General features: G+C 44.4%; 2 protein-coding genes across 3 annotated transcripts; both read left to right on the top strand.

Moving 5' to 3' along the window:
- On the top strand, nt 1-6,256 carry PRDX3 (peroxiredoxin 3). Its single transcript, XM_039709374.1, has 6 exons — nt 1-104; nt 176-317; nt 1,036-1,171; nt 3,385-3,488; nt 4,676-4,841; nt 5,471-6,256. Exons 4-6 carry the CDS (start codon nt 3,403-3,405, stop codon nt 5,522-5,524), a joined length of 306 nt encoding a protein of 101 aa, XP_039565308.1. The 5' UTR covers nt 1-104; nt 176-317; nt 1,036-1,171; nt 3,385-3,402; the 3' UTR covers nt 5,525-6,256.
- A 210-nt stretch (nt 6,257-6,466) lies between these two features.
- Nucleotides 6,467-19,826, top strand: SFXN4 (sideroflexin 4). Of its 2 annotated transcripts, XM_039709372.1 has the most exons (14): nt 6,486-7,035; nt 7,118-7,183; nt 7,928-8,002; nt 8,345-8,371; nt 8,461-8,515; nt 9,327-9,352; nt 10,799-10,849; nt 10,935-11,000; nt 11,113-11,181; nt 12,454-12,544; nt 13,755-13,870; nt 14,581-14,666; nt 15,941-16,055; nt 16,899-19,826. In XM_039709372.1, the coding sequence occupies exons 1-14, from the start codon at nt 6,997-6,999 to the stop codon at nt 16,974-16,976; spliced, it is 960 nt and encodes a 319-aa protein (XP_039565306.1). In that variant the 5' UTR covers nt 6,486-6,996; the 3' UTR covers nt 16,977-19,826. The 2 variants fall into 2 exon arrangements, with proteins under 2 accessions (XP_039565307.1, XP_039565306.1); XM_039709373.1 differs by lacking the exon at nt 8,345-8,371 and having other exon boundaries at nt 6,467-7,035; nt 16,899-17,104.
- The last annotated feature ends 286 nt before the right edge of the window (nt 19,827-20,112 follow it).

Here is a 20,112-nt window from a genome sequence, read left to right as displayed (position 1 = left end):
GCCGCCGCCCTGACCCTCCCTGTCCCCGCAGGTGCCCGTGGCTGCCGCCGCCGCGAGAGGAACGGCACGGCCTCCGGCCTGCGCCCGCCGCCCCTTCAGCCTCGGTAAGTGCGGGCGGGCGGCCGGGGAGCGCGCCCCGGGACCGGCCCGCAGCTCTGCGTTCTCCCCTCCGCAGGCTCCTCGCGGCTCGCCGCGGCGGTGACACAGCACGCCCCGTCCTTCAAGGGAACGGCCGTCGTTAACGGGGAGTTCAAGGAGCTGAGCCTCGATGATTTCAAGGGGAAATACCTGGTTCTCTTCTTCTACCCCCTGGACTTGTGAGTGCGGGTTTCTCCCCTTCCCGATGGGCCTTCTGTCCTGCTGAAGGTCATCTCAAGCGCTGCAGGTCGTTCTGGTTTTGTGCGATTTGGGCCAGGCTTGCAGGTCAGATGTGCCTGTTTCTAGAGCGCGAGTGATAAAATTGGGGGCACACGGGAATTTTGTGTTAAAGCAGTGGGCAGCGTGGCTGGAGAGCATCTTGTGGCTGCAGGGCCTGCATCAGGAGCTGGCTGTGGTTCCTGTTACAGTCAGAGCCCAGGGGTGAGGGCATTGCCTTGCAGCTGGGGACTGCCTTGGAGATTCTGTCCTTGAAGAAGCAAGGCCAGCAGAACTGCAGCTAAACAGCTTTAGTGCAAAACATGATAAAATGGGGGTCTGCTCTGAAGACTTGAATTGCCAAGAGTATCTTTGTACATGTGCACGCATGGAGAAGGGTTTAACCTTCATACCTTTCTGCTATAGGTCCAAAAATTCTCTGTCCAGAGAGTCTCTAGCAGAGACAGTTTCTCCATCTTTGTAAGGAATCTGTCTAGAACTCAGAGATGGTAACTGGTGTACCAGTTGTATGGCTGTGACTTTTGGTTTGAGACTGAAACTAATCTTGAGCAAGAAACATGGCTCAAATTATCAGTCAAAATAAAATGCCTAGAAACAGATATGAGAGTCTTCTCTAGAGAAGATGACAGAATTATACAGCCTGATCTGTCTTCCCACCAGCACTTTTGTCTGCCCCACTGAAATTGTGGCTTTCAGCAACAAAGCAAAAGAATTTCGTGATGTGAACTGTGAAGTGGTGGCAGTTTCAGTGGACTCTCATTTTACTCACCTGGCATGGATAAACACACCACGAAAGGTAGGAATTGAGTATCTTTTGGGGCTTTCTCTGTTGGTTTGGTTTCTTTTCACAGGAGCTCCAGAGAAGAGTTGAATAAATAATTGTGCCAATACTGATTTTTAGTAGATTTCCTAAAGTCATATGCAATCAACTTCTACATTTGTTGACACAATTCTGACCTCTGTTTTTTGTTTTCTTTTTTTGTAATTATCTGGCTTGGGTTTTTAACTTGTTTTGCTGTGATGATAGCCTTGTTGATAACATTGCATCCTTGTATGTTTATCTCAAAAGACAAATGCTCAGTTTACATGCCACTGTCCCCAAAGTGCCTGTGGCAGCTGATAATGCACAAAAACTATCACAGAAAAGCAGCAGCAGCTGTTCAGTCCTTACTGGTAACAATTACTCAACAGTGGTGGCTTCAGGTTGGAAGCAGAGGAGCCAGCAGTTTATTGGAGCACTTGTATCACTAGTTCTCACTTGCTGAAAGGGTTCCACTCTTGCAGTACAAGTGGAGGTTTTTGTCTTTCTTTAGGAGAAGAAAGCAATAAAGACAGCCTTTTACTGGGGAGGAGCCTCTTTCAGATACATATAAAAATACCTGCTTTTGATGAAATAAAGCATCTCCCTGGTTTGGGTAGTTGTAGAGAAGCACAAGTGTCCCAGGAAGGTGCAGATGTGCCTGTGCCATCAGTCCCAGCCTGTGTGGCCAGCAGTGTGCAGTAGTGCTGCAGGCTGGGTGCCTTCTGGCACCACTGGAACGTGCAGGGGAGGGAGGAGAGTTTGCTGCATTTAATACACATTGGCTGAGCCTGTCAGGAGCGTTTCTTTTCTGCATGTTTTTTTCAAAGCTCGGCAGTGTGACTGTGGCCTAACTTCCCAGCTTTATCCCAAAGATGTTCAGGGTGTGTCAGTTGTGCACAGTGTTTTACAGACTGTTCTGGGTTGGAAGGGACCCACAAGGATGATCAAGCCCAGCTCAAAACACCCTGCACAGGGTGGAAAGAATTCCACGGTGGCACAGGCAGGAAACTGACACCCAGAGAAGCTGAAGCCTTGGTTTGTCTGACATCTGTGCCCAAAGCTTTGTGTGGGGAACTCTGCTGCAGACAAGTGTTTGCAGGATCAGGGTCTGTGGCTGAGATTACACAGTGATTCACTGATGATGCCAAGAATAGCAAAGCTAACAAACTCCAGCCTTGTTTCAAGGTTAGAGAGCTTATCTCTCTTGCAGTCTCAGTCTGTGACAAAACTGAAAGAAATCTTGTTTGACTCTTCAAATAGTATTTGAATTGATTTGTGAGATGCAAAAGAAAAAATAACCACGTGCACTGAATAGAGCAGCAGAACTCTCACATACTAAGTGTGTTGGTAGGAGCACTGTGTTTGGAATTAGAATTGTTAAGGCTGCAAAAGACCTCTAGGATTATGAAGTCCCATGATGATGAGATGATGAAGTCACTGCCACCATCACTGTGTTCACCACTAACCATGACTTCAAGTGCCACATCCACGTTTTGTTGTTTTTTTTTTCCCCATGTCCTGGGAAGCCTGTTCCAATGCCTGACAATCCTTTCTGTGAAGAAATTTTTGATAATATTTGATATAAACCTCCCCTGGTGCAATTGGACATAATTTCCTTTTGTCCTGTCCATTGTTAACTGGGAGAAGAGGCTTACTCCCACCTGGCTACACCCACTTTTGAGTAGTTGTAGAGAATGATAAGGTCACCCCTGAGCCTCCTTTTCTCCAGACTAAATATCTTCAATTCCCTCAGCTGTTCCTCATCAGATGTGTGCTCCAAAGTTTGTTTCTTCACAGGTTTGCTTCCTTTCCCTCCCCACCATGTTCACCTTATTTAATTCTGAACACTTAAATATGCAGTAGAAACTTTTCTATTCAAAGCTCCTGAATAGGATACAAAGGAAGTTTTTCTGGAAATGTATGGATGTTGCCATTGGTAGCCTCTTACCACTGAAATCAGCAATTCTAAAATGCTCAGTGCAAAAGACGTTTTCACTTTCTAAAGAAACAAACTGTTCCTGGCTACTTTAAAACAAACAAACAAAGCAAACCCAAGCAACACCACACACGCCTGGTTCCTTTCATGGAGCAGGTGCAGTGGTTGTGTTTTGTTGTTACTGTGCCCTCAAGAACGTGGAATCCAGCATCCAGGAAGGATGATCCTGTGGAGCTTTTGTAACCAAGTGGAATCTTTCTCTGTTCTCTAGAGCGGCGGTTTGGGCAAAATGAATATTCCAGTTCTGTCAGACCTCACAAAACAGATCTCCCGTGCTTATGGGGTGCTGCTGGAAGAACCTGGCATAGCACTGAGGTAAGGCTCCTGTGCTGTGACACAACCCAGTCTATCCAACATAAGGCACACTGTCCCTCCTCTGGGGAAACAGCATCAGGTGAAGACTGTGAGATGTCTTCTGCTGCAGGATGGCTGGATCCCACCCCAGGAAAAGGGCACCTGCTCATTTTGGCCATGAAGCTGAGAATGGGTCCAGGTCTCTGAAAATGTGTGAGGGAAAAGCCAGCTGTTCTGCTCTGGGAGAGGGGGAGGGAGGAGGATGTCAATAAGGAAAAAGAGCAGCATAGAAAGGCAATTTCTGATAATTTTTTTTCCATAGTATTCCCTGAGAAACAGTGGATTGGGTAGGAGTCTTCTGGAGGTTTTCAGTTACTGATCTTTTTGGATCAGGAACTTTTGGCATTGGTTTACTGAGAGATTAAGTTAATTAGTATGGTAAGATTGGGACTTTGGTTTTCACAAATACTTGTATGCAATGGGATTTAATTTAGTGCACAATCAGCTCTTCACTCAGTACCTACAGATTTGACCAAAAAGACATGGGCAGGATGCCAGCTTTTAATTTTGAAGTGCAGGTGGAACACTGAGTTCTCCCTTTGCTCTGTCTGCTGGATTGAACAGTCTCATACACACTTTGTAGTTTCACAGTACCACAGCAGCGAATCACTTTGCTAACAACATCCCAAATGCTGCAGTTCTCCTCCTAACTGATTTGTGTCACTGGGACTAACTACTTTACTGAAATTGTGCACCCAGTGCTGTGGTTGTGTTTGAGGGTCCCAGGATGAAGGAAGAGATGAGAATCTTCACTCCATGTTTCAGAAGGCTGATTTATTATATTATGATATGATATTACTATACTAAAACTATACTAAAAAGAATAGACAGGATTCAGCAGAAGGCTAGAAAAGAATGATAACAAAAGCTCATGACTCAGAGAGTCCAACACAGCTGGATCTTTGCTTGGTTATTAAGTAGAAGCAACTCACATGGACCAATGAAGGATGCACCTGTTGGTGAACAATGTCCAGTCCACATTCCACAGCCATCAGATTGTTATTGTTTACATTTCTTTTCTGAGCCTTCTCAGCTCCTCAGGAGAAAATCCTAGCAAATAGATTTTCATAAAATATCACAGCGACACAGTTTGCTGTGTTTGGCCTTGGAAATTGATTTGCCTTGCCTGACGTGCTGCTGCATTGCAGGGGTCTGTTCATCATTGACCCCAACGGGGTCATCAAGCACCTGAGTGTCAACGACCTGCCCGTGGGGCGCAGCGTGGACGAGACGCTGCGCCTGGTCAAGGCCTTCCAGTTCGTGGAGACCCACGGCGAGGTGTGCCCCGCCAACTGGACCCCAGACTCCCCAACGGTGAGTGCCCCTCAGGGCTCGGTGTCCTCCTCCCAAAGACAGCCACGGTGCTTGTCTGGAGGGCTGGGATCCACTGGGGTGTGAGGTGCGTGGCTGGGGCTGTGCCTGGTGTCTGAACACAAAGCTGTTGTCAGCCAGGCTGGTTTAGTCTGTTTGTCTGATAGTTAGTGTGGGATTTCTGTGAAGAAAGTTACTGGGTTCCTTGTAGGAGATGCAAATTGTGTTCAAAACTCCAAATTTGACTTGGACTCGCCAGTAACTGAGTTCAGATTTTTTACTTTGTAGTGCATTGTAATTTAACGGGAAAAATATGGTGTATATGTTAACTGAGTTCAGATTTTTTACTTACTTAGTGCATTGTAATTTAACAGGAAAAACATGGTTTATACATTAACTGAGTTCAGATTTTTTACTTAATGCATTGTAATTTAACAGGAAAAATTTGATTTATACTTGAAATTTTCAAGTACAAGTTGTACATTATCTAGGCTTTTGTCTTTCAACCAACTGCATAAACAGATTACTGTTTTTATAGAGCATGCATGAATTTTCTTGGATAAAGTATCAAATCTGTAATTTTTTAAATCATATCTGTTCCAAGTAATAACTTAACTTTCTTTTCTTGACAGATTAAACCAAGCCCAGAAGGTTCCAAAGAATATTTTGAAAAAGTGCATAAATAAACACTCAAATATGTGGACAAAATTCTTTAGTTTTGTCCAATGAAGACATTAGGAAAACAGCTGTGATTGTAAAAATTAATAATAAAAATAAAAGCTGTCATTTTCTCATGTTTAAGAAATTAAATGCTGAAATATTTACTGACTCCCTTGTCTTGCTTTAAAAAGGGTAAAACTAAGGCTTTCCCCCTGCCTTCTGCAGCTTCAGTTTCATGGATTTCTGTGACCATTAATCTTCCTGAATGTGATGAGTACATAAGTTACAGTTGCCTTCCACTGGCTTTTCCCTTTTTCTTTAACTAGTTTTGGACCAGAAAATGTCCTGCGTTTTGTTTTCTCTCACAACATAAAAGTCTGTAAAAAAAAAAAAAGTCTGAAACAATGCAAGGATAGGATTTTGATACATGGTTTGTTTTTAATGAATTTTGCAGAGGAAGAGATGAATGTAACAAGTAAAAGTAATTTTAAAATAATTGGTTTTGTGTGTAAATGCACTAAAACATAGTATGAATGTAAGTATGTGCCATTAAAAAAAAAAAAGTGCAGCTACTCAGGAGCATTAACAAGGATAAACTTTAATTTTGTTTGGGAGATGATAAAACCGTGAACCCCCACAGTGCACTTATTGGAGCTTAACGGCAAATTTTCTTTCACTTGAATTTGCTTGACTTGTACTGCTTGAAACTGATGTAGCATCTCTCTAGCTGTAATAAAATAATCTTAACGTGGCCTAGAGCAGGTGTGGTGCTTTGCTTTTCTTTCCCTTTCCCCTAAGCCCTGTTTCTCTGGAAGGAACTGGATGTGTTCATTGCCTCAGCAGCCCAGTCCCCACTGCCGAGGGGAGCAGCCCATTGAAATAAAGTCCTGAGGGGCTGCACAGATCAATAAACACTCTGTGTTTCTGTTTATCATCTTCTGTCCCTCTGAGAAAAGGAGCACAAGGTGCCTGAGCCCTGGGTTAGCTTTACAATGGGGATCAATGCTGGAACAAAGGATGTAAAAATGAGACCGAAGCGGTGCCGCTGCTGATGCTCCGGGTACCACTAGCTGCAAATCTTTTCAGTCCCGGCGTTTGGTTGTTTTGTGAAACGTAACCGTGGGCTTTTCCCGGTTAACCCGGTATTTGCCGCAGCAAAGTGCCCGGGTTGTGCCGGCGGGGCTGCGACACCCCGACCTTCACCTGGCCCGGCCTCCTCCTCCCGCGGGGGGCGCGGGGAGCCTCCGCAGCCCGGCCCCTGGGCTCTGCCGTGCCGGGGGCGGCTGGAAGGGAAAGGCCGTGGGGCCTTGCCTTGCCGTCCTAGGCCGCCGCTGGAGGGGAAAGGCCGCGGGGCCGTGCCTTGCCGTCCTAGGCAGCCGCTGGAGGGGAAAAGGCCGCGGGTTCTCTCCCCGGCGCGGCCCCGGCGCGGCGGCTCCGCGGGCGGGCGGAGCGTGCGGCGGCGGAGCGGGCCCGGCGGCGCTTCCGGCGCCGCGGCTCCATGGACGCCAACCTGCGCTTCTGGAGGGCGGAGGGGCAGGTGGGCACCGCGGGCCGCGATGGGGGCACGGGCCGTGCTTCGGGGAGGTCCGAAATAACGCCTCCTACGTGTCTCCCTCCAGTCTTTCTTCCAGAGGTTTCTCCTCTGGGCGGACGCCTTGGATCCGCTGCTGCTCCTCAAGTCCTCCGTGAGTAGCGCGGGGAAGGTCGCGGGGGGCGGGCGGCCTGAGGGGTTCGGGCTGTGCCGGGCTGGGGAACGGGCTCACGGCAGGGCTGCTGGGGAGAAGGAAATTCGCAAGGAATGTAGCGGTGGATGTCGTGTTCTCTTCCTAAAGGGGCCGCGGAGAGCTGGGGAGGGGCTTTGGGCAAGGGCACGAGTGCTGGGACAGGGAATGGCTTCACACCGACAGAGGGGTTTAGGTTGGATCGCTGGGAGAAATTCCCCCCTGGGAGGGTGGGAGGCCCTGGCAGGGTGCCCAGAGCAGCTGGGGCTGCCCCTGGATCCCTGGCAGTGCCCAAGGCCAGGCTGGACAGGGCTGGGAGCACCTGGCACAGGGGAAGGTGTCCCTGCCGTGGCAGGGGTGGCACTGGGTGGCATTTAAGGTCCCTCCCCACCCGGAGCATTCCACAGCTCTACGACAAACAGGAACACACGTGTGTGCACTTCTGATGACATAAACCAAGGGACCTTTCTAGGCACAGCCATCTCAGCAGCCCCGCTCAGACCGTGGCTGCTGTGCCAGCAGTTGAATTACCCCAATAGTTTAAAAGTTTCTGTAATTGTGAATTCACTGTGTCTAGGAGTGTTCTTGCTTTCACTGCAAGGAACAGATACATCATTAGCTTCGGTTTTATAGCTGATATATTGCACTTAAAATATTGAAACTGAGGAAATTTTGTTTGTTTTGTTTATTTTTTTCTCTCAAATACAGAATGAAATAAAAAGAACCAGGTTATCAATACTAATCAATGAGAAGACCCAAAGTGAGCCCATACAGAATAATCAGGTATTTTGAACTGTAATTAAAGTCTTAAGTGTTTATCCATGTCCAATTGTTGTTTTATGGTTTAAAATGCCTACTAGTTTTAACTTTTTTAATTTGACCTTCTGTTCTGCCCTTGTGTGTGCTTTGTTGCTGTTACACAGCTCATGGGGGAATGCTTTATTTTCAACAGGGAGTATATGGGGAGAAATTTTAGGGGAAGAATATAATTAAAGGGATATATAAATAGATACACTTTGTATAAAAATAAGTGATTAGAAAAAGACATAGAATAAATTTAGAAAGAAGATTTTACCCAGCCTCTTCTGAAATTTAATTATTAACCTAATTTTCCAACTGTTGTAGACCAAAAAAGCCTTCTTGCTAAGCCTGGTAAGTTTACAAAATATTTAGATTATTTTTTCCCCTTATTCAAGTATGGCAAAGATGTTCTAATTTGCTTTTTTCCCCCCCTTTTTAAGTCCAGCGTACATCCTGATACAGACAAGATAATTCCTGTTTTGTTTAGACCCCCAGGTAGGTTCCCTTAAGTGAAATTTTGTGTGTGTGACTGAAGCATCAGGGAGGAATAGCTCATGGTGAGCAGCTGCTGTGATACCACAGTGACACTCTTCTCCACAGAGAAAAGCAAGCAGGCTCTTCTCTTAGTTGCATTGTTAAATGTGTTGAAGATTGATTTATTTATTCCTGTGGTCCTGCTGAGGAATTTCTCCCTGGGATAAGCTGCTCATCTAGATGGAAACACTCTGATTAGTCTCTGCTTCTTGTTGCTGCAGAATGAGTTGCCAAATCCCTCCACATTTAACTGTCTGCTGTAATTTAAGTTTTTCCCCTGATGGCTGTGGCTGCTGGATGAATTTACATTCTGGTGACAGATCAGGTGTGCTTGGGCTTTGTTTAGGCAGCACAGGTCAGAGATAAGCACACTGAGGCTGTGTACTCATTATCTCCTGTGACCCTCACAACTGTGGCAGCTTTTGGAACAGAGGTCTTTTGGAACAGAGAGCTGAACTTGTCTTCAGTTATTTCATTTCCAAGCAGCCCTGGGGAGGGGAGCTCATGAGGGCTCCTTTGGCTGTGAAATCTGAGCAGGGATTGTGGCTTGAGCCAGGAGTGAGAGATAAAGCTTAGGGCTGATTGGCTGTGAAATCTGAGCAGGGATTGTGGCTTGAGCCAGGAGTGAGAGGTAAAGCTTAGTTAATGGTGATACTGGGAGCTCTGGGCAGTGTTTCACTTGGAGATGGAAATGGACAGGGGAGGTTAGGGGAATTTTCTGTTCAAGACCATCCATCTGCACTCATTGATACAAAGTTTTCTTTCTTTTTAGCTTTCATGCCCATAACTCTTCCCTTGGTGAGTAATCGTGACAGATGCCACTGTGCACCCAGCAAGACTTCCATTTTCCATAGCCAGGGATTGGAGGAAGGGAGGGAATAAAAGTTTTGGGGCTTTATTGTAGCTTCAGCACAAGCTGTTTGAAAGACATCTGTTTTATGGGAAGTGCTGAGTAACCTGGAAATCAAACCTTTAAAGAATCTCCCTGGAAGTCCCAAGCTGTTAGTTACCCTTCTCCAGCAGCATTCCAAGAGATTGTTCCTGTGTGAAGGACAGCTTTCTGAGGCAAGGTGAGATCACTCAGCAGTGAGAGCAAGGCCTGGCTTTGGTCTGTTCAGCCTCAAAAATCTGGAGCTGCAGTGGGAAGGGGTTGGAGCCTTCTGTTCTGTGTCTCAGACCCAGAATATGATTTTTTTCTTATGTGGATGTGCATTTGTACGTAATGGTGTTGTCAGTAAATTACCAAAGACATAAAAATAAACTCTTGTTACTGTGCTCAAAAATAGCAACATTTTGTTTCATAAAATTTGTAGCTGTAATCATGTGTTTATTTATTAATTTAGATTCTTTGGGTTTGGGCTTGGCCTGTGAGTGTACATCCTGAGATATGTCATTCCACACAGACATTACAGCATGAACTTACATGGCTCTGCTAGAAAGTACCATGAAAGTCTTGATAGCTCTTAAATTCATTAATAACAGTAATAGAATTAATCAAAATACTTTTTTTTGATATTTACAGCTTAATGTGCTCTCAATAGATGTGGTTAGAGTCAGTGCTGGCATTAATAATAAAGATGGTTGATCCACTAATATTACACAAATTACTGATCCTTCTCTGAGGCTTTGGAGATTCTCAGCCTTCCTCTTATTCAATATTTTGTATTCTTATCTTGATTGACTTTGTTTTTGAAAGTGTTCCACACCTTGAACTCAAAACCTCAAGAAAGGTTGTGGTTTATTAAAGCTGAAGTGCTTATTCACTGTCAAAATTTGAGAAGAAGCTGGGAATTAACTCCTGAAACCTTTGATCTTAGATCAGTTAACTTAGTTAGTGTTCATATCCCCAGCAAAACCAATCTGATCCTTTCTCAATCATTTCTTTAATTAGACATTTGTTACCTTAGTTATTTTATTTGCATCTATTTAAGCTTCACAGGCACAAATGCATTTTTCTTTTGGGTAAGAAAGAATCTTGCTGCAATATTCTTGCACATAACATTTTACCACATTTTACTATGTGTCTGTGTTTTATACGTGTCTGTGTGCTTTTTATTGAACAGAAAAATGAATATGCTGCCTCTGTAACAGGAGAATGTGACAGCCTGGAACCAGGGCTGATGGCCTTGGGCACTGGCTGGAGCCTTTGACACTGCTGCCAGTGGTACCTCAGCAGTTCTGGTGCTCCTGCACCAAAAACCTCTACACTCTTCAAACCTCATTTTCTTGTGCATTTCCTCTTAGGTCATCGTTTCATCTGTTCAGCGCCACGCAAGGCATTCTTTTTTTTGGCAGGTAATTGCCTCTTTCTTTCTACTTGCACAGGTTTTCTAGTCTCAATCCTTAATTCAATTTTTCTTACAATCTCTTGTTTCTGCAGTTTGTGTTTCACACATACACCACAGCATTCACTCTGGTAAATGGAAATGGCACCCCAAAGGCTGCAGTGAGTGTTGATTTTTATTTTTGTAATCATTTTCATTGTGCAGATGCCATTTTGAACTTGATTTGCAAGTGCTTTACAATGTATTTATGCAGTGTGTTTTTTCTGTCCTTAGGAATACTCACTTCAGCAAAAGCAGCTCTTGCTTGGCTTGGGAGCCATTTCCTATTCAGCCTTTGTTGGTGTAAGTATTTGCTCAGTGACTGCTTTCCTAACAAGCTCTGTTGAAAAGGAGTAGGCACCGAGTGCCAGATATCCCTCAGGATATCCACAGTGCCACACATCCTTCAGGACTGTGCTCTGGTGCTCTGCTCTGATGTCTTGCCACAGAACTGTTCAGAATGAGAATACTTTCTGATCATCTGTCAGCCATTATTTTGCTTTGCCTCCCCTGATGCTTCCTCTTGTGTCAAATTCTGTGTTGTTTTGCAAGCTCAGCAAACAGGTAGTGAGAGGAGCTGGCCAGTGTTTACAAACACAGGGTGAGCCACTGTTGTAGCTGACTTTTGATGTGGTGCTGTGGAAGAGATCTAACTCCAAACAAATCTAACTCCAAACAAGTGGTGAGGTCTGCAGGCATCAGTACTGGACAGTGTTTGCTCAAATCCCAGGAACAGCAGAGCCATGAATGCAGGGAAATTAGTGTTCCCTAATTTCCCTGCATTCAGAAGGGAGCTGACCCTGTGCTCACTGCTGGAATGGGAGTTTTTAGTTTCTCGAGTTTGCTACACCAGAATGAGCTCAGGAATTATCATGACACTCATCACAAGTGCAGATGTCTCTGTAATGCCTCTCCTCACCCCCACACACAAAACAGTGATTTTCATAAGCTTCTGATAGAAAAATGTGATTGTTCTTGCTTCTGTTAGAGGGAGTTTCACCTCTGCCCACTGCAGGCAGAACAGCTGGCCAGGATTGCTCAGGGCTTACAGAAATCTGGGGAGGCAGCCCTGCCCGTGGCTCATCATGGGAGTGCTTCCCTTTGTCCTTCAGGGGAGTCTCTGAGGGCCAGCTGGTGCCCTGGCTCTTTATTCCTAAATGAAACTTCCTGCAAGTGTATTATGGGAATATAGAGTTGGGCTGAAACTGCAGAGAAGCAGGAAAAATACAGAAGTAAACCAGATATCCTGTTTGGGGGAGAGAGGAGTATGTGACACAATGCAGTTGGACGAATGTCCAAGGAATATTAGTCAGAGGTAATTTTCTTTTTTCTGTCTTTGTATTCTCACTGCTGCTGTCCTCTACATAATAATGCTGAATGCTTTTTTTATCACAAAGAGTGATTACAAGCACCTTCATTAACTGCAGAAGACGTATATTTTGTGGGAATGTTAAATCAAGGCATTTGTTTATTTTCATAGATGGTAACTAAGTCACAGATTGATTTTCCTAACCTGTTACACTGAAATGCTGCACATTTTTTCAGTGTGGTGCCTGTTTCCTCTCCATGCCTTAGGCTCTCCCTGTTGCCTTCATGAACCGTTATGCGTTGAAGAACCCATTTATGCAACTTGTTGTCAGAAAACTGCTGCCTGCTCCTCTGCTTGGTGAGTAGGAACAAACTGTGCATTGTGCAGCTGGCCTGAGGGCCATTTGCCTGACTGACTGTAGAGCTTTCTTGCTTTTGCACAGGTGTGATCTCTGTTTCTTCTCTGGCTGCCTTTGCTGGTCCCCTCCTTTCTGTGGGAGCCAACTCTCACTGCACAGTGTCCCCAACGTCGCTGGATTCTTGCTGGTTTTAGTTTCAGAGCTGCAGAGCACTCTTGTGAGCTTTGTACACATACCTGAAAGCACCAGGACACATCAGGAGGGCAGTAGCAGTGGCACTGACTGACCTGGTGTGGCACATCTGTGACACCAGAGTGCGACATCGCTCTGGGAGTGCAGAAAGGGAGACTTGTTCCAGCAGGGTTATTATTAATCCTGCAGGGAATGTGGGACTCAGTTCATTACTGCAACAGTTCTACTGCCATGGTGAACTTGCACCAGGACAAATTTAACTATTTAATATCACTAATTATGTTTCTATTGCCATTATAGAAGTTTTTGTCCTTTCTCAGGGAAAAATTGATAAAATTAAAATGCATCATCTCCTCTGTTTCAAATTATGTGAGATGCCTACTCTGATCTTTCTGAAGTACATTAGAGGTTTCTGACGTGTTTCCTTGAAGCAGATGTTAAATGTGCTTCCATTTTCTTAAATGTAGAGAAAAGCCTAAGGGAAATTGATTAATGTTAGTCCAGCATTTGCAAAGTGTCCTCTGGTACACTAATGTCTTTATTGAATAGCCCTACCAAGAACTAATAAAAAGAGCAATCTCTTCTTTCAAGCAAGGTCAGATTACAGTCTATGCCCTTCCTTTCAATGCAGGATGCAACCTTTTCTGAAACCCTGTTCCTTTCAGGATTTTGTCTTCTGTGCTGGATTTTGTGCTGAGCAGGACAAAACCTAACCACAACAGAAATCCATCCACTTACTGTTAAGACAAAGTATTCGTGGTTTGAGCAGGATGGAAATGATGTTCAAGCTCTGAATCCATAATGACAAAGCATTTTGTAGGCCTGAAGCCTTGCAGTCTCTCTCAAGCTTCTGAAATAAAGATTCAGATCCCAAGTAGATTTTCATGAGGCAGTGTATTTTTTTAAGCTGTCATGTTATTCAGTTGTGAACTGTTGAAATGGAAATGTGAAATGCACATCATTATGAATGTTACTACTGAGGGATCTATTAAAGCAAAATCCCCTTTAACCCTGCAGGTTTGACAAGTGCATTTACCGTGGCAATGGTGAGAAGCCCAGAATTTGATAATGGGATAGAAGTGATGGACAGGAATGGCAATGTTATAGGAGTGTCTAAGAAGGCTGGTGAGAAGGTAGGTGAGAGGGTAGAGAACTTTTTTGACTTGCCTTTCATTCCCTGCTAAGAGCAGAATGTGATGCTGGGAGTAGCTAGGATTGGATATATTGAATAAGGAATCCCACACCAGCTGCTGAGTCTTTGGGCAGGCTTGGATTAGCTCCCTGGAACCAGGTTCCACAATTTCAGTGTCATCAAGGGCTGGCTGCCTCCCCACACCAATATACTGAGGACCAGAGACACTGGCACAGACATTTCTGTTTTCTCTGGTCTCCTCCAGAAGGAGATAAAACTCTTGGATCTTCTGATGGGACACCTCAGAGAAAAGCCCTGTATTGTGGAAACAACTGCATGAGTGTAAGGATTTGGTGACAGCTGGAGAGAGAACTTCAGGTTTAGCACAGGCTAGTTGGGATGCCCAGAAGGTATAATCAATTGCATGAAGTTCAGCAAACTTTAAAAAGCAAGTCTTAGAAAAATTATTATAGCAGGAAATCTCATCAGTAGTTTTGCCTTCCTTTTAAGGAATTTCTCAGTCATAAGCAGAGTATTTGCCTCTTAGTTTCCATTTAAGAAAGAATTCCTCTAATAGGTGTTGTTATCCCTCATTAACCTGTTGCATTGAACTCCAGAGTGTAAGACAAAAAAGGACTCAGGGAAGCAGGCCGTGTTTGAAGCTGCCCAGAGCACTCTTTTGACAACACTTGTTTTGCTCTCTCCCTGAAGGCTGTTATGGAAACAGCATTGTCCAGAGCAGTCTTGTTTGGGACAACGTTCTTCCTGCCAGAAGTGCTCATGTACTGTGTGCAGAGGTGAGAGGCACTGCAGGGGCTGGGGGTGCCTGGGCAGTGGTACCCTGCTTTTCAGTCTGGCTGTTACCATTTGCCAGGTGTCTCCTTGGGTTTGCAGCATTGCTTGCCTTGGTGGAAGTGATGATGTGGGAAGTTGTGTTCAGCTGCTGTGATTCTTTGAGATCATTAAGTGAATGTGGTTGTGTCTGAACTCATGCTGCAAGGTTTGTAGGAATGAGGTTTTCCTCTCTGCTCCATGCAGGAAACATGTCTGTGCTCTCCTGACAGGATCTTTTCCAGCACCTACAAACCTCCAGTTCCCTAACTTAAGATTTGAGTTTCAATGTCTCTGTCAAGGTTGTTCACAGCACTTAGCTTAGGTTTGTATTTTTGAAGAGGTAATGTGGGACTTGAATTTGTAATTAAAGCTGGATCCCAACTTCCTAATAGTTTTCCACCTGTTGTAAAATGTGTTCTTGCTTTTCAACATTTTAAATCCCTGTATCCTAAGAAGAATACATTGTATGCTTTATGAGAGGGTTCTTAGCCTGCCCTGAACTTTTGGTCATGATCTTTTGTCATGTAAATAGTACAGGTAGGGATCATCTCTGTCAGGTAGTTGATTCCCTATGGATCCCAACTTCCTAATAGTTTTCCACCTGTTGTAAAATGTGTTCTTACTTTTCAACATTTTAAATCCTTGTATCCTAAGAAGAATACATTGTTTTCTTAGCCTGCCCTGAACTTTTGGTCACAATCTTTTGTCATGTAAATAGTACATGTAGGGATCATCTCTGTCAGGTAATTGATTCCCTGTCAGCTTAAAATTGATTCCCTATCAGCTTAAGGGACTCCTGTTACCAGAAGACAAATGCAGCTGTAAAATAAAATTTTAAATGTATATGTCAAGTAATAAATTTTTGCACAGGGCAAAATAGGGCTGCTCACAGGAATTAAATGTGTAAGGAAAGAGGGTAAGGCAAGAAAAGTCTTAATGAAGGAACTGAGACATTTTAAAGCACTAATATACTTTCTCTCCTTTTGTCACTTTGATCTTGCTGCTTTTTTCCTTAATCTTGACAGTCTGAGCTTGGAAAATGCTGCAGGCAAGCACAAAACAAAGGGAAAGCACAGGAAGTTAAGAGTAAGAACATAGGAAATGAAGTAAGGAAACATCTTTAGGAACCATAAGCCTAGATTATTGCTAATTTCAGTAAAATAGCAGCTAATGCTCTTTGTGCCACTGTCAGTTATTTTTCAATGTACTGACATACCTTTTTCAATGTCTTGGACAGAGCAAGATTTGTTAAAAATCCTCGTGCTTTGGGTCCTGTGAGGATGTTTGTGATTATGTCAGTCCTAGGAGGGATGCTGCCAGTCTCCTTTAGTATGTTCCCACAGTGTGGGGAGGTAAGTCCTTTCACAGGAATTGATTTAAGATTATTGTGACATTAAATCAGCCTTTCAGAACTATGGCCAGCAGTCTGAAGGCCACATATATTAAAAAAAAAAAAAAAATCAACAGGATTAATGTGGAACATCTAAAGTGGGGCAGCAGAGAGGCTGTTTGTGAAGGCCCATGTACAAGGCAGAGGCTCACAGGACTTTTGAGGTCTGAGTTGCATTGTGTGTTATTCATATTTACACTTTTCCATGTAGAGTTATCAGACTTTCACAACAGTCTGAAGCAAGCAAGGTCAGGAGAACTAACTTGCAATTTTCAGTGGTTTATTTGTCTAAATGTCCTGGCATTTTAGTTTTTTGGGTTTTTTTAAAGAATTCTTAATCTCTTACGATAACAAAGCAAACAGAACATAAATGGGGGGACTTTTGAGGAATTATCTACTGAGATTAGGGCTGATTGATGCTCTTTGGGCTTCCCAATGGCTCAGCCCACAGCAGAAGTTCTCCTGTGTGTCACCCAAATATATTTACAGCTGGATTTGGTGATCCTAAAGGTCTCTTCACACCTAAATGATTCTGTGATTCTATAGTGAACAGAGATAATGTTGCTATTTAAAAAAAAAAAAGTATTTTTTCAGGTATGTGTGCACATGTAGAAAACGTTGGAGGAGAAAAAAAAATCCCCAAAACAGCAACAAAAAATCCCTCAAATCCCCAGCTAAACAAAGAGCAAGTCCCAAATCCTGAATGCAGTACTTGACTTTGTGCAAAGTGCAATGGAGTAACAAGAACTTAACATCCACTTAGGAGGCTGTGGTGGTGCTGACTCCCTTTTCTCCTACATTGCAGATAAAGCGGGCAGACCTTGAACCAGAACTTCTGTCATCTACAGAAGAAACAGAGTTCTTCTACAACAGGGGCATTTAGAGCCTGGCTTTTATACAGAAAGGTGTGCTCTGACCCAAGTGAATCCTGAATGCACCACAGGCATTTGTGACTGAAGTGTGATTCTGTGGTGGCAAAGGTGCCAGATCCTGTGTACGATGGTGTGGCCTGCAGAGGCAGAACTTGGCAATGTGGCTTTGCCAGCCCCAGCCTGGAGACACATAAACACACCTCACCTGATGCTGAGGTGCTGGAAAAGCACTGTAACACAGCCTGTGTAACACACAACCTGTGTTCTGTGCTCCCTCAGATGATTGATTTCTTAATTAAATGACTGTTGAATATATAAGTTTGTTCTGCTGCTGCAACTTTTGGTGTGCTCCTTTCCAGGAACCCAGCTGGTGAAGGCTTTGACATCAGCACTCCTGTGGGTAAAGTCCAGCTGGTTCTTCTCAGAGCACTTTGATGTTTTCAGTGATCTAACAGTGCTCCCTTTGAGGATGAGATGTGAGGCAGCCCTTGAAGTGATATTAGACAAAGCAACCCTGATGGCAATAGGATATTGATTTAATTTATTTGCTTAAAAAGTGTACAGGAAATAGGTGACAGACTTGACTACCAGTTAATTCCTGGTTTTTTAAACATCCTTGAAAGAGTTTTGAGGCTTGATGGCCATTGAGCTTTAGAACTTGGTTTTTACACTGAAGCCATGAGGAGATGCCATGTCTTTCTGACCTTGTGGTGGACAATGAGAAATTCCACTTTCTCAGGTTGGCCGTGTTTATCCAAAGAAAGAAAGCTCTTTTGATGTGTGATCATTTTTGTATGTTGATCAGTAAGATGATAACGTTTTGCTGATCCTATTAAATTATTCAGGGACCCTCAGCTGTCTGTGAAGAGCTGCAGAAAGCTTACAGGAGACTGTGATTGTGACGACACCTTCAGTGATTTTTGAGCCACCTCTTCTACAGCCCCTGCCTATAGTTATGTGAGGTGCTGCTAAGGCTGTGTGACAAGGATGGAAATGCACTAAATAATATAAAATTATTTATTTGAAGGTGATTATCACAAGTGCAGCCTTCCAAGTGTGCCATAATTTAACTTAGGGCACAATACACAGGTCACTGCTCTCCTGTTGCTGGAGGATTGGATTTCTTCTCACAGCGTGAGGAAAACAATGGATGCCCAATCCCATCCATCCTACAGGAAGAGAGCAGCATAGAGCAAAGCAAGGAAAAATAGCAGGCCTGGGCTCTTGCAAGAAGAGATTCCTGCTGTGCTTTTGGCACTGAACAAAAGCAGGAAGTTGGGGGTTGAGTTTAATTTCTTGTTTGAGTTCTGCCTTTTTTGAGCCTTCCTCTAACAACTTACTGGAGGGGAAGGTCAGACAAGGGAAGAGGAGAGAGGAGCAGCAGCACATCCTAAGGAGCTGGAACTGGGGTGGAACATGCTGTAAAGCTCTTACAGGAAGACCATATGGATACTGTCTGAACTGGCAGAGTTTGCACTACTCCACTGGAGAACTGTAGTGAATTTTTAAAGGTAAAGGATTGTTTGCACCTACTGAACTGCAGGCTCACTCAGCCTCCGGGGGTGATGTTCTTCAGTACACGGTAAAATCTCATCAGGGTCAAGAAGATAATTGTGTCAGACCAGGGGTCTGCTGAGCCAAACATCTGCTCATGGCAGGAGGTTAGAACTAGTGATCTTTAGGGTCACTTCCAACCCAAACCATTCCATGATTCTACCACAGGGTCAAGTGGAACAGGCCTAAGCCTCAGCCTGCCTCTCTGGGTGTGAAGGGGGCAACACACTCTGAAATGTTTGTCTCCTTCCAAAGCTTTAATAGCAGAGGCACAGATAACATCTTGCAGTTAAATGATCTAAACTATGTTTCTCTATTCCTATTTCTGTCACATACCAAAGGCAAATGCAGGAGGGGTCTGATTCCACTCTCACTAAACAGTAACTGGCACTACAGTGAAGACCTGCACCTCTCCCCACTCCTTTTTTAAACATAATTTAAGAATGGCTAAAGTAAATGCTAATTACATGAACCACAGTGGGAACAAGCAAAAAACACCCAAAACCTAAGAGTAAAGCAAAGCCAACAAATAGAAGAGAATATATTGGTGAACTTTGGATCGTCATGGTAACTAGACAAGCTATAAATTCACTGGCAACACACTTGGATGTTTTAAGCAAATTGATGTCATTACAAGTCCATGAGTAAGGCTTCTGGAATAGGTCTGGTAATAGAGTCTGTTATTACAGCTGCCCCTTCTCAAACTCCACCAGCTCCTTACTGAATACTTGAGCTGAAATTTGCCACATTAAACCCAGCTCCCTCAGGATTATTAAATACCCCTTTACCCCATTCTCATAAATGTTCCTGTTGCCCTAACCAGAATTTTCCAGAAGAGGAGGGCAGGCGCCTGCCCTTTAAACTGTCAGCCTGGCTGACTCAGCTGCTTCCCAGTCAGGGCAGGGGAGATGCATTGCCAAAAAGGCCCTGGCATCCTCAGCCTTGAACCAGTCCCTGAGATGAGAACTGCCAGGAGCAGACATAGTCCAGAGACACAAGTCAGGGAACAAGACTGGGACAAGCAGCATGTTTGAGGGACCTGGGAAGAGGAAATCTTCCCCTTTGTATATGGAATAAATTAACAACATACCAGCCCAAGGCAGGTCTGTCTCCTGCCTTGGCTGGCCCTGGTGTTAAGTGACAGTGCATTAGTGGTGGAACCAGTTTAAGCTGTGGTGAATGACAACAGATGGAAGCTTTCAGCTTCAAGGAAAACAGAAGTCTTAGTACAGCACAAGATGCTGTGCCTCACCCACTCAGCTTGTCATCTTGAAATGTAGGAAAATCCAGTGGAGCTTTCAGGCTCCTTTAACGTAGCTTAAAAAAATCAGCCGCTCCCATGTTAAGAAACACTGAGATCAAAGCCTTGCTCAGCTGGAGCTGTGTCCCTGCTTTACCCCCAGGCCTGTAACACAGCCATGCTGCTTTTCCCTTTTCCCCACATGCCAGGGGTGGAGGAAGGAAGGGAAGATGAAAGGAGGGAGGAAGGCCTGCACTGCAGCTCCTTCCCTGTCAGACAGCAAACACCACGTGCCACTCAGGAAGGAGCTGCTGCCCAGCCTTTGGAGTCTCCTATCCCACATCACTCAGCAG

Source organism: Passer montanus, unplaced genomic scaffold, assembly GCF_014805655.1.
Source record: "Passer montanus isolate IOZ18808 unplaced genomic scaffold, ASM1480565v1 scaffold21, whole genome shotgun sequence".
Taxonomy (NCBI): domain Eukaryota; kingdom Metazoa; phylum Chordata; class Aves; order Passeriformes; family Passeridae; genus Passer; species Passer montanus.
This window is presented reverse-complemented; position numbering and strand designations above follow the sequence as displayed.

Bases quoted from the DNA above. Each gene is read 5' to 3' on its own strand.
- PRDX3 (XM_039709374.1), top strand. From the start codon at position 3,403: ATGAATATTCCAGTTCTGTCAGACCTCACAAAACAGATCTCCCGTGCT. The intron at 3,489-4,675 runs GTAAGGCTCCTG...GCTGCATTGCAG, and splicing joins GAACCTGGCATAGCACTGAG to GGGTCTGTTCATCATTGACC. The intron at 4,842-5,470 runs GTGAGTGCCCCT...TTTTCTTGACAG, and splicing joins GGACCCCAGACTCCCCAACG to ATTAAACCAAGCCCAGAAGG.
- SFXN4 (XM_039709372.1), top strand. From the start codon at position 6,997: ATGGACGCCAACCTGCGCTTCTGGAGGGCGGAGGGGCAG. The intron at 8,516-9,326 runs GTAGGTTCCCTT...CTTTCTTTTTAG, and splicing joins TGTTTTGTTTAGACCCCCAG to CTTTCATGCCCATAACTCTT. The intron at 11,182-12,453 runs GTAAGTATTTGC...TCCATGCCTTAG, and splicing joins CCTATTCAGCCTTTGTTGGT to GCTCTCCCTGTTGCCTTCAT.